The sequence below is a fragment of the Centroberyx affinis genome, unplaced genomic scaffold, assembly GCF_046629955.1.
Source record: "Centroberyx affinis isolate AG114_WGS23_722 - 3 ecotype Tasmania unplaced genomic scaffold, CSIRO-AGI_Caff_v1 ptg005739l_1, whole genome shotgun sequence".
NCBI lineage: Eukaryota > Metazoa > Chordata > Actinopteri > Beryciformes > Berycidae > Centroberyx > Centroberyx affinis.
In genome coordinates, this window is record NW_027282902.1 from 52,501 (window position 1) to 66,002 (window position 13,502).

The 13,502-nt window shown below is 43.6% G+C and overlaps 1 protein-coding gene across 1 annotated transcript in view; it reads left to right on the plus strand.

Annotated features, from left to right (window-relative positions):
• LOC139667756 (actin-binding protein WASF3-like) overlaps nt 1-12,369 on the plus strand; it is a 19,130-nt gene extending 6,761 nt beyond the window's left edge. Inside the window, exons 3-11 of the mRNA XM_071547242.1 lie at nt 1,508-1,661; nt 2,735-2,852; nt 4,571-4,573; nt 4,985-5,053; nt 6,767-6,811; nt 8,174-8,307; nt 9,551-9,853; nt 10,702-11,129; nt 12,212-12,369. Coding sequence (XP_071403343.1) covers nt 1,508-1,661; nt 2,735-2,852; nt 4,571-4,573; nt 4,985-5,053; nt 6,767-6,811; nt 8,174-8,307; nt 9,551-9,853; nt 10,702-11,129; nt 12,212-12,369 — 1,412 coding nt within the window. The remainder of the gene's footprint in view (nt 1-1,507; nt 1,662-2,734; nt 2,853-4,570; nt 4,574-4,984; nt 5,054-6,766; nt 6,812-8,173; nt 8,308-9,550; nt 9,854-10,701; nt 11,130-12,211) is intronic.
• The last annotated feature ends 1,133 nt before the right edge of the window (nt 12,370-13,502 follow it).

Sequence of the window (13,502 nt, forward strand, 5' to 3'; positions counted from 1 at the left end):
CAAATTGTTAAAATCTCATTTCCTTCATTCCCCTTGTTCTGAAAAACGATAACACAGAAAACACAATTCCTGCCACTTTCTGCAGCGTTTCCTTCACATTCATCAGCTGGAAAATTGCTCCCACAGCTCGGAATATGTAAATACAATGAAAATGCATCATCTGGCTTCATTGCTCGGTAAAATAACATTTGCATTTGCAATGACAGCCCAATCGCCCATATATCATGATATAAACATCCAGATAAAAGCCATTCTGAAACGGCAACACCAAGTGGAATAGGCCCAGGAGAAAATCTAACTCCATGAAACCAAAATTACCTCCAGATATACTGAACATTGTAGAGGAAACAATGATTTTTTTTACACTGCAGCGTAAGCTCAGTGACCTTTCTATCAGAAAGTAGAGGACTCTGACTTCAGCAGCACAAGTCTTTCTAGATCTGTGGTTCTCAACCTGGGGGTCGGGACGCAAGATAATTCTGGGGGGTGTCGAGATGATTTATGGGATAATAAAAAAACGTATTTCTGTCATACAAATCCATGATCATGCCTATTTTTTCTGTTTTTTCCTCAAATTTTTGCTTGTTTCTTGTGAAATACTGAATAGTTTTCAACCTCTAGGCCTTCTCTGATGTCAAATGAAAACAACTTGACAAGGCAAAATCATCATTTGCTTTGACTGTCTTGGACGGGGCATCGCTTAAATTTGAAGGGGACACAAGCCAAAAAGGTAGAGAAGCACTGCTGTAGATAAACAGCGCTGCCCTGGCTGATTTTGAGGCTTAAGTCCGCTCTGTGCGCTGACCGGAGATCATACTCCCTTCCTTCCTTCCTGCAAATCCTTGACTTGATTCATTAGTGTAAAATTTTCAGCAGGGAGCGCAGAGAGAGGGCAGAGGGCAGCGCTATCCATCCAGGGTTTAGCCGCTAAGCCGACACTTGAAGAGTTAAAACAGCTGTTTGAAGGGATTATGTGGTCAGATGAGGTTGAGGCTGCAGAGTGGATGATTCCCTCAGGAGTAATTAAAGTAATATTTGGCTAAATTGCCGGGACAAGTTGTTTACTATCAGTACAGATGAGATTATTGGTATCCGGTGCTTCCTCAGATTAAACTCTGTCTCTCTTTCTTTCCTTCCTACCCTCCTTCCCCTCCTTCCTTTTCTCCATCCCAACCTTCTCACCTTACCTGTGTTTCCTCTCCTCTTCCTCTCTCCTTTCCTCACTTCCTCCCTCTATCACTCCCACCCTCTACCTCTCCTTATTTCCTTCCTACCCTCCGTCTCTTCCTCCATCCCTCCCTTTTCTCCCTCCTACCCTCCATCTCAACCTTCTCCCCCTTACCTACTTTTCCTCTGTTCTTCCTCTCTCCTTCCCTCACTTCTTCCCTCTAACACTTCCACCCTTTACTTCTCCTTCCCTCCCACCTCCTTCCTTCTCTCCCTCTCTCTCTCTCTCTTCCTCCTTCACCCCCTCACTCCCTCGCTCTCCCTCCTCTTCTCCCACCAGTCTCCCTGCAGGACATCAACATGAGGAAGGCCTTTAAGAGCAGTACCATCCAGGACCAGCAGGTGGTGTCGAGGACCTCCGTCCCCAACCCGGTGGTGGAGATGTACCACCGCTGTGACAAACCCCCGCCGCTCAACATACTCAGCCCCTATAGGTCAGTAACTCAGCCGACCCGTTTCTTATTGGTCAGTTTAGGCATCTATTTGGTTCATTCCATGTGTGACAAACCTGTAATGCTCAGCATGCTCTTATTGGTCCTGACTGGTCAGTAATTAAAGGTGCTATGTGTAGCATCAATAATTCATTACCATATTCATTTGTAGGCAGAAGTATAATTAGCGTAAACAAACAAGACCATCGCACAGAAGCCTCTATTAGTCTCCACTCTGCATCCTCCATTGTTTCTCCACCTGGTGGATCTGGAGGGAAATCTGCTGGATCGCTTTATGGCACAAAACAGGACGAGGTTCTGTTCTTCCACAGCAAATGGAGGAGCTAAAGCTGAAAGAGTTTCTGGCAGCAGATGGTGGAAGGAGGGAAAGGAAGATGGAGAAATCACTTCCAACATGATGATCCTCTTCTGTAAAGCCAGAGAGAAAAGATCCTTGATCTTTGTGCCAGGAAGCAGCAGGGTTTATGGGAAATGTGGTTTTAATTTTGAGAAACAGTAGCATTAACGATACCACCGGTGTGAGATAGAGGCGACCAATCGTCTCCACCATGGTCTCATTTGTTTACAGTAATTGCACAATGATATATTTAAGTTTAAAATGGTATACATAGCAACACTTGTTTCTTTTTGGTCCTTTTTGAGTATCCTCATTCCCTATTGGTGGATTCCCAACAAACCTCCCCCTTTAAATGTACTCCTATTGGTCTTTAATTTAGTATACTTATTTCTTATTGGCTGTGGTGTGTCTCTCCAGCCCTAGTGTGGCTAATACAGACTAGCCAATTTAGAGATCAGTCCATCAGCTATTGTATTGTTGTCAACTATATGTTTCCCATATGCTTTCTCATTACTTCTATTCCTTCTAATCCCTCACTCCCTCATTTTCTCTCTATCTCTCTTCATCCCTCCTTCCTTCAACTCAAAAATCCCTTCTACCTTCCATCCCTCCCGTCTCTCCCATCCCTCCGTCTTTCATTTTCTTATCTCCCTCCACCACTTTGTCTCTCTTTATGTATATTTTTCCATCCTTCCCTCCCTCTCATCCCTCCATCCAGGGACGACAAGAAGGATGCGTTGAAGTTCTACACCGACCCCTCCTACTTCTTCAACCTGTGGAAGGAGAAGATGCTGCAGGCTACCGAGGACAAACGCAAGGAGAAGAGACGGCAGAAGGTAGGGGAGTGTGTGTCGGGGGAGCTGGTGTGTGTGTGGGAGGTGGGGCTTAAGGGTGTGTGTGTGTGTTTGTGTGTCGAAGGAATAGTGTGTCTGTTGGGCTGGTCGGTGTGTGTGTGTGTGTGTGTTGGTGTGTGTTGGTGGAGTCTGTGTGGGTGAGTGTGGGTGTGTGTCGGGGGAGTTGATGTGTGTGTGTGTGTGTGTGTGTGTGTGTGTGTGTGTGAGGGAGTGTGTTTGCGAAAGAAATGTGTGTGAAACAAAGGTCAACCAAATTCATCTTCTGCTTTAATTTGCTAATCTGTTCTCTCCCTGCCTAGTTGTGTCTTCTTATGCTATTATTTTTATTTCCTGCATTCCTCAGCCTGTATATCTTACTGTGCTCAGTCACCATTTAGCTGTGCTTTCTTATGTAATTGCTTATTGATACAGCAGCAGTTGGTCAGGCATGTTTTTCACCGCAACACAGACTAGATTTAAAGGGGAATACAACTTATTTTAATAATTTACATGTGTTAAGCCACATTCACATCAAGGAAATAGTATCACGAACAGTCGAGATCAAGATAGATAGGATATTATATCTTTAATATAATATATAGGTATAACAGTCCAATCTATAGTGTAGTCATATAGCTATCACTAAGTAGGATGACAGTGTGTAACCACTGTACTGTATATATCTTAATTCAGTATCTTAAAAGATACGATTTTATTTAATAGTTGTAGTACTAGGTATGATGGTAGCTTTATTATTTTGTCCTTGTGAAGCCCAGTCTATATTTTTGAATATATACATATTTATTGAAGAAAAAAATACTTCTTTCTTTTCTAAATCATTGAGGATCCAGTTTGTAAAAGTGTTTTGTCAGTTGAGCACTTTTTGTAAGAGTAGATGTCAGTACAAACCTAGAAATCAAAGAACCAAGATTAAAATATTTTCTACCAAAATGATGCAGTCTGGATATCAGACCTGATTTGTGGACTCATACAATGTTAGTCTCAAGGTCTACATCCAACCTGTGACAACTACAATGTACTTACTTGAACTGATGAGAAATGCTAGAGATTTTTAAAGTAATTCAAGTATTTACCTACTTAGTTACAGCTATAATTACTTGGCAACTTAGTAGTCTTAACGCATATTTACAAGTACCTGGTCATTAACTGGTAAATACCTTGTGCTTAGGTAGGGAAGGCTTACCCTTATTTCTCATGAGCCGTGACCCAATGTGAACTAAATCATCAAGTCTACAAAGCTAGAAATCAGAGAAACAAAACTCAAAACTTTCATACCAAAATGTTGCACTGTTTTTGACAGACCTCTTTTCTACTTCATTCTGTATAGAGCTGTTGTGAATGTTCACTAATATGTTTATTAATGCAGACTGAACTGGCATAGAGAATTAAATATTTCAAAGCTTGAAATTCAGTGCTATTCCCCTTAAAAACAAACCGTTTGATCCAAATTTGCTGTGAAATGGTACTGCTCACTCAGCTCCATCAATCATATTTCAAACCCCTGAACAACTGCTGCTGTATGTGTTTGCTGCTCTGTTCAATATTTTTGTTTTAAGTCCCAACTTTGCAATGTTCTCAAAGCTGCCTCATATTTCTCTGTTCCCTCCTACGAACCCGCCGGAAACTCGCTAGAATAGAAACCCACTAGATATAAAGTAAAATATACGAATCTCTAAAGTCTTCTTCCCTGTCCTTCAAAGACAGTAGAGCCTCCTGCCACCCCCCCACCCCCCTTTTTTCCATTTTATTTTACTACTACTAAGACTACTAATGCATCTTTGTTGTTGAGAGTGATACAGAAATATAGTTTTTATTATTCTTTATTTTTTTACTCTTTGTACCACTTATGCACCTGTTGATTAGAGACAATGTCCCTTTACTGGGAAATCACAGGTTTGAATCTCTGTGGAAGCTCAACTGCAAGGGGGACAGCTCCTCCTCTTCCTCCTCCCCCTCTTCTTCCTCTCTCTCCTCTCCTCCCCTTCCTCTTCCTCCTCCTTCTGATTCCGTGAGATTGCGCGGCCTTCCGAGACAAACACCACTTTTCTTCCTCCTCCTCCTCCTCCTCTGCTCGGTCTAACCCATCAGCTTGTCTCTCTCCCATGTTTCCATAGAGCTGTCCGGCCCACCCTGACAGGCCCCACTCCAGACAGGCCCCACCCAGGAGCCCCCTTTCCATCTCCGTAAGACAAACCCCACCCCATCCCTGCTCCCTCCTGCCTCCCACTTTACCCCTGCACCCCCTAACACACACACTCACACACCTGACTATACCATACTATGCATAATTTGAGGCACACAAAGGAGACACACAGGTAAGTACAGAGACAGAGAAAGACATAGAGACAAACACACACAGATAAAGACAGATGAAGAGACATAAAGGAAAAAACATGCAGACACAGAGTCACTCATACTGAGACTTTGCATTTGCATCCCAACTCACCTATCAGCCACCGCCGGCACCATCATGGAGGTCCAGTTTTGAAATGGCTGTATTCAAGTAATGAATAAATGTGTAACAACCAGGTTACAAAAAGAGAGATATCTGTAAAAGATTGTTGTGGCTGTGACACAGTAAACTGTCTTGTCTTTAGCCTATAAGCCTCGACTCCAAAACACTACAAGTGTTTAGCTTGAGAAGAGTCAGCTCAGTTAACCTAAACAACTAATTTTGGCATTGTTAGCTAGCTAGCCAGCTAAATTTTCAAGCAATATTAATAACATGCTAGTTTCTACTAGATATAGTATGCTAGCTAGTGTGCAACAGTGATGGTTAGCTGACCAGATACTATGGTTAGCTAGCTTATCTAAACACAAAATCATGTATCAGTGGCAAAATGATCAGTTTCCTCAAAACAGCACAGATATTAAAGGTGTAATAAGTAAGATTTTTACTTTCCCATTGCCCGGTGCTGAGATTTCTAACGCTCAAATCTCACTTTCCTCTGTTTTGGAACAAAAACTCCCCTCCCGCACCTACTCACATTTTCAACTGTTCAGCAATGGAGGACGGTGTTATGAGCAAGCAACCGGCGTGGCAAGAAATTTTGGCCAAAAAGCAAATGACAAAGCAGTATTGTTATTACAGTATTTTGCATTATTTTACCTCTTCACTAGACGTTTCTGTTGGATCTCTAATTAGCTAGCTTACTCGTTTCATTGTGAAACCCAAAGCTGTGCCAGACTTCTGATCGAGGCCAGTAAAAGTCATAGATTGCTTAATGCCACTTTAACCATTTTGACTGAATTTTGTTGACACGACCAAGTTATATGTTTAGAAACGCAATCAGCTGTTCACAGCCACTGTTGTCCAAGAGGACCTCCAGTATGGCCGCCCAGAGGGTGTGTTATGTCACCTGAAAGCCTTTACGGAAAGACAAGAAAGAGAAACATATGGACAGAGATACAAACACACACACACACACATAGTCCCTTCTGTTTGCGTCAGTGTGTGTCACGTTGTGTGGCTTGTCACCTCACCCTCTCTTCTAACCTTCTGTGTTTGGTTTGGTTTGTTTTGGTTTGGTTTGGTTTGGTTTGTTTTGGTTCAGTTCGTGTCCTGTGTACCTGGAAGTTTGGGTTTTTGTCCACTGTCTACTAGTGTGTGTTGGCGTGCCTAATGGTGAGTGAGTAGTGAGTAGAATAGTGTGTGTGAGTGTGAGTGTGTGTGTGTGTGGCTTGGTGTTAACACTTTGCCCCATGGTGAAGAAGCTGGTGGTGGGTTCTTTCCCTCTGCACCATAGAGATCAATAATCAATGACTAATTCTCCCTCTACTCCTCTCTCTCTCTCTCTCTCTCTCTCTCTCTCTCTCTCTCTCTCTCTCTCTCTCTCTCTCTCTCTCTCTCTCTTTCTCTCTCTCTCTCTCTCTCTCTCTCCCTCCATCCCTCCTAGGAGCAGCAGAGGCAGGTTGAGGACCCGGGCAGGGAGGTGAAGAAGGTCGGTCAGGATCGACATAAAGATATTATATTCCACATTTTTCTGACAAGTGCACATTCAATTTTAATCCCATTGAGCTCTCCCTCCAAGATTTCATGGATTTTTTTCTGTGGTTATTCGAAACATGATAATGATTTCCCAACACGTTCTTGTCTGAATAAATTCTGTGCTACTTTGGTTAAAAGTGCAGAATTGGCAAAAATCTGCTTCGTCTTGCTTGTTGACAAATGATGTCATTAGTTTGTTACATTAAAATTCACAACTTCAGCTACTGCCCTCTGCAGTGCATTTTGATTGGAAGACAGTGGGAGTAACAGGCAAACCAATTCTAAAAATTTGAATTTTGTTGTAATAAGTGCTGCTTTGTGGATTATATCTGTACCAAATTGAAGACTAACTAGCCTACTAAATATCCAGAAAAGGTCTTGAGTGTAATTTTTTTAAATAAAGAGTTTAGTGTCTCTCCAAATGACAGAGAATAAAACGTATCAGGGATAAGTTGAGTGTGGCCGAAATGTGTGACAGGGAAATGAAAGGTATTTCATCTTCACAGTTGCACAAGTTTAGATTGTTTTGTACATTGAAACCTTGAAAGGAACCCCCATATAGTTATACAAACATATGATTGACCAAATCACAGTTGTTTATGTTCCAGCAAACTGGATTCTGCTCGCTTGGAAAGAACAAGACAGCTGAAGCACAACAAAAACCCCTTTGATGTAATCAAAATGGTGTAAAAATAGGGAGTTTCACTTCCTGCCTTGGAAACAGGGAAAGTAGTCCCTGATAGTAAATTTTATCAATCTCCTTCACAAAACTGCCAGACTGCCATCCATATGCCATTTAAGATTACTTAAATTTACAGCTGCTCCCAAGTTCTCATTTCCTCACTTTTGAGATAATGCTAGTCGCTTATAATCACTCATAGTGTATGCTAAAGAGTTAGCATGGAGCCTTCTATCACTCAACATAGAGTATGCTAAAGAGTTAGCATGGAGCCTTCTATCACTCAACATAGTGTATGTTAAAGTGTTAGCATGGAGCACCGGAGCCATTAATTTCGGGCCGAATTTTGACAGTACTACAGCATCCTTTAATTAAGCAGATACTGATCAATAGACAACAGAAAATGACTTTCTCAAATGTTGTAAACCTGATGAAGTTTGATAGAGTTTTGATAGATTTGATAGGTATAGAGGAGTGAGTCTGATGCCTGACAAACTAATCACATCATCTGAATTTGCCCTTTGATTCCCACAATACCGTGGGAAAAAAATCACCAAAGTTGCACATACATGTATTTTTTTTTCTGTGACAGCAGTGAAAAAAATAAAAACCCTTTGCACTGTTTTTCCTCTGAAGGTGCGTAAGGCTCGTAACCGGCGTCAGGAGTGGAACGTCCTGGCCTACGACAAAGAGTTCAGACCAGACGCCCGGCTCACCCCCTCTCCCTACCACGGCATGTCCTCCGAAGGCTCCCTGTCCCCTGATAGCAGGTGCACACACACACACACACACACACACACACACACACACCACCTGTCTCTGTCCCTCTCCTGTGTACACTGAGGTTTTTTTTTTCTCCAGGGACTGGTTACCTTGTCACAATCTAGCCTGACAACACACACACACACACACACACACACTGATGTTATCACTGTTTATATGTTTAGTAATCTCTCCCCCAGGGCCCAGGGACAACCATACTTAGCATCAGAGGCTGAATACACACACACACACACACACACACACACACACACACACACACACCTGGGTCAGATAATGTTTGCGACTGATTCTTAGCATTGGTGTTTGTGGGTGAAGTTTACTGCATCAGCATCGTTCAAGTAGTGTAATGAAATGTATAAATTTACTTTCGAATACTTTCCTATGATAGTCTAAACAAACTATAAATAGTATTTGTAAATACTGTCGGATACAGGTATACAAACACACACACACCACACTCACAAAAACACATTTATGCATCCACATATAAATCAACATACACACACATGTAATCCTTCACACTCACACATACAGTATGATTACGAACACACCCAAGCTCCAGTCTGTGGTGCTGTAATCAGGTGTATGCTGCCCTCTTTTGGAGAAGGCAAATCAAAGCATATCAATTCATATTGGATGGGCTCAGTGTTGCACAGCTGAGCCTGTCTGAGATAAGAAGAGATAAGATGAAACTTTATTGTTCCCTGTGGGGAAAATTAGGTCACTGCAGCAGCAGGAGAGGATTCAGCAGGGAACAAGAGAATAGAATATAACCACATAAGGAGAATATAAAATAAGCAATAAAAACATGATAAAATATTAAAACAATAAAAAGCAATGAAATGAAAACAATTGTGGGGCTATGTAAATATATCCTGCCGACAGTTGTAACACGCTAGGTAGACAGTAAGAGTGGGAAGTATGAGAAAGGGTGTGGATTACTTACATGCATGGATTTACTTACTGTTGTCACTTACAGATATACAGTAACTGATATCACTGATTCACTGATACAGTTATAGTCTCGAAGGACTTCATAACACCCACATTACGAAACATTAAATGAAAACGATAAATAAAAATTACACCCCCCAACCTTTGACCCTCAATGATAACAAAGAAAAGCCTCATTAGTAATAAAAATAGAAGAAACCTTTCCTAGTCTTTTCTATCTAATCCGCTTACCTGCATTTCAACCAACCAATCAGCCGCTCCCGTTCCCTCCCTCAGGTCAGTGGCGTCGGACTCCTACCCGGCCAGTCCCAACCACCCCTCCACCCAGGCCCCCAGCGCCGCCCACCCCCCCGACCACCACACCAGGGAGCACCTCAGCGCCGCCGCCCAGACCCAGAGTCTGGACCGAGGCCTCCGGCCGGCCACCCAGCCCCTGGGGCCCGGGGCGGCCGCGCCGGGGGGGCGGCACGTGGCGTCCCTGGGCAGGGCCCCGTCGGGACACGGGCCCCAGGCCGGCGGAGACCCAACGGTTAACGGGCCGAGGCAGCAGTCGGTTAAGGAGTACCGGGCCGGACACAGGTGCGTTTACTGCATTTAGATTTGTTTTTATCTACGAATATCGGGATTCAGTGTCTTTCTCAAGGACTCTTCAGCAGTCTGCCTACTCACTACACCATCCTGCTGCTTTTTCATTAACCTTAAACTTAAAGCTACACTTTGAAATTGTTATATATTTGCGGCCCCAAATAGCAGTGAGAGGTAACTGTTTGAATTTTGAGGAAATCGTGTAACGTGACTGCACAGCACGCTCATGTTTACCAACCCGGCCGGTCTGTAATTACTTTATACCAAAGGATTCAAAAGGGACAAGAGGGGAAAAAAACATTTTCTCCAGACTGCAGCTGCTGTTTAGGAGCAAATTGTGTCTTTTGCTCTCAAGTTTTGATTCATCACTTCCTGTGCCAGAGAAGATTTCCCACCAGCTTCCATACCAGATGCCACAATTTAATTTGGGCAAATAGGGCGACTCAAATGACATCTCAATCAGTGGGGACCTGTTGAAGTGCCCTTAAGTAAGACACTGAACCCCAATACCTGCTCACTCATTGGAAGTTGCTCTGGATAAGACTGTTGGCTGCATGACTAAAATGTGAACATAATGTTATCACCAGAAAGTCCCAAACTGTCAATTAATTGCTGTTGTGAATATTAGAATGGGAATATTTAAGCTTTCAAAATGTCCCTCCATGGCTTTTCCTAGACCATTTTAGATTTTGCATTTTAGGACTTGGCCCTCTGTCCATTGGCCTTTCTAGTGTTAACTATAATAATCTTGTACACCAGTAATATGGTTTCATATGGTGACAGATTTATGTGATACAAAGTTAATTTCATCTCCTCTCCCTCCCCCCCCCCCTCTCTCCCAGCAGCCAGCCCTCCACCATCCCAGAATACTACATCCCCCCCGCCCCTCCCCCTCCTCCCCCGACCATCCCCTCCGCCCAGACCGCCTTCGACTCCACCTCCGCCCCCCCTTCCTCCTCCTCTTCCTCCGCCGCCTCCGCCGTCCCTCCCACCTCCTCCGCCCTGTCCCGCCCCTACTCCCCCTCCCCCCCTCCTCCCCCGGCCAACTACGTGCCCTCCCCCTCCCACCCCCCCTCGGGCGCTCCCCCCGCCGCTCCCCCACCTCCTCCCCCCGGCGTCCCCCCCGGCCACCAGGCTCACCCCTCCCCGGCGCACGCCGCCGTGGGCCAGTCGGCCGCCGACGGCCCGGCTCCGGCCAGGAAGTCCACCATGCTGGGGATGATCCCCATGAGCGACGCCCGCTCAGACCTGCTGGCCGCCATACGTAGAGGTGAGGGGGACTGTGTGTGTGTGTGTGTGTGTGTGTGTGGGTGTTTAGTATGTTTTAAAGGTCAAGACTAAGCTAGATTTAATATGACCAAAAGATAAATGAACAAAATATACACTAGTCAAAAGTTTGGACACACCTGATTGAATGTTTTTCATTCTCTTAACCATTCTGATCTCAAGGCTTCTGCTTAAATGCTTGAAATTTGTTTCTTAGACAAATATAAACAGTGAAGTTGATCCTATGTATGAATTTCTTTCCAAAGCCTTTTGCCTTTCCATCAAGGCAAAGGGCGACTACTTTACAGAAACTAAAATATAAGATTGTTTTGATTTGTTTAACGCTTTTTTGGTCACTGCATAATTCCATTTGTGTTATTTTGTAGTTTTGATGTCTTTACTGTTATTCTAAAATGTGGAAAAACTCCAAACTTTTTATTGAGTGTAAATGCTATTAAATGGTTTGTTCTCTACTTCTGTACCAACAGTATTTCTCTCAGGAGGTAAATGTTTTATGGTGCAGTAGTATTAAACAGTTAAATAATAATTAAATAATTGTTCAATAATTAAATCTTCCGAATAGTTGAATAGTGGATTTACAATATAGTTTAATATCTGGAATAATACCATATTATTATGTGTGAAACTCATTTAATGTAAAGTTTCCTATACATTTTCTCAAAAAAAATATAGGTTTATGTTATAATAAAGGTTTATATTTGCTGAAGAATGTGGGTATACCCTTATGGATGTACAGTACATGCAGGTGCAGACACACACACACACACACACTTCTTGGCCCCATTTCTTGGGGTTTGTGAAGTACTTTCCCTGGAGGGTTTCTCCCAGGAAAGAGCAACCACACACTGGGTGTTTACAACAACAAATGTGAAAGCTTATATTACATATTTTTATTGTGAAAATGTTGCAGGTTATTCAAGTTCTGAGTCATCTTAAGACCTTTGTCCACTGCAAAGCAAATACGTAGCATTTTGGAATGAAACCCTGAAATGTATCCAAGCCATACTGACCATATGGAACATAATGCCTGACCCCTCCCTCCTCCCTCCTCCCTCCTCCCTCCAGGTATCCAGCTGAGGAAGGTGCAGGAGCAGCGGGAGCAGGAGGCGAAGAGGGAGCCGGTGGGCAACGACGTGGCCACCATCCTGTCGCGCCGCATCGCCGTGGAGTACAGCGAGTCCGACGACGACTCGGAGCTCGACGAAAACGAGTGGTCCGACTAAAAAAGGAAAAGAGAGAAAGAGAGAGAGAGAGAGAGAGAGAGAGATAGGGGTATTATGGGCCGGAGGGCGATGAGGGGTGGTAACGGGGATGAGAGAGGGGAGGAACGTTGTTGAATGATGTTGGGGTGAAACTGAAGGGGTCAAGTTTGTTCTAATATTCATCATTAACATTTTAATTAAAGAAAAAAGCTTAAGTAAAAGCATACATACATACACACACACACACACACACACTGTTCATAGCTCCCATGTGCCAGCCTCTCTGAACATTGAGCGCTTCTATAGCAACAGGTGGGTAATTTCAGCTTGCGCGGTTGCCCCTGACGACGCTAATTCTAGAACCCAGACCCTAGAGGTGTGTGCGCGTGTAACCGCCCAGGGGGTATGGCACACACACACACACACATACAAACACACACTTCATTTCAACACCCCCTGCCCCTGTCCGCTCATTTTTAAACAATAACATTCAGCAGTGTAAAACAAACACGCCCAGTCCTCCCTCTCTGCGTATTTGAACGATAATTACTAGCAATATTACAGGCTCTCATGGCACAAACTGTAGGTAGGTGGGCCCCTAGTGGGTACGGGGGAATGTGTTTACAAAACACATGGTATAGCACAAGTTAAAAAAAGTAATTATAGTGCAATCTTAACTTATCTGCCAAATGCTGAGAAAGAATTTATGAAAACAAGTCAGGAAAATCAGGGAAAGACAAAAGTTCTTAGGGGATAAGTCTGTTCTGCAGGGCCGCGCCTGTTTACGAAACACACGCGCCCTACTTAAAGGACCGCACCGACTTTTTTGGGAGTTTGGCCCGTCGGCCACCATACCCGATATGTGATGAGAGGATTGGCACCGAAATCATCTCTGTGTCTCCGGTAGAAAGCTCTGTCCGATGCGCATGCTAACGCTTTAGCATGCAGCGTGTTGAGCGATTGTAGGCGACTAGCATTATCTTAAAAGTGAGGAAATGTGAACTTCTGAGTCGAAAGGTATGTTCTAGGTATGTTTAAAGGTTTGGTAAAGTTGACATAAAACGTCACCAAAAAATGCAGTCTTTGGAACTATTTTGAGTGGCAGAAGATCTCTCTTCCCGCGAGACTTCGAGTGTAACTTGTTTTGTTTACAC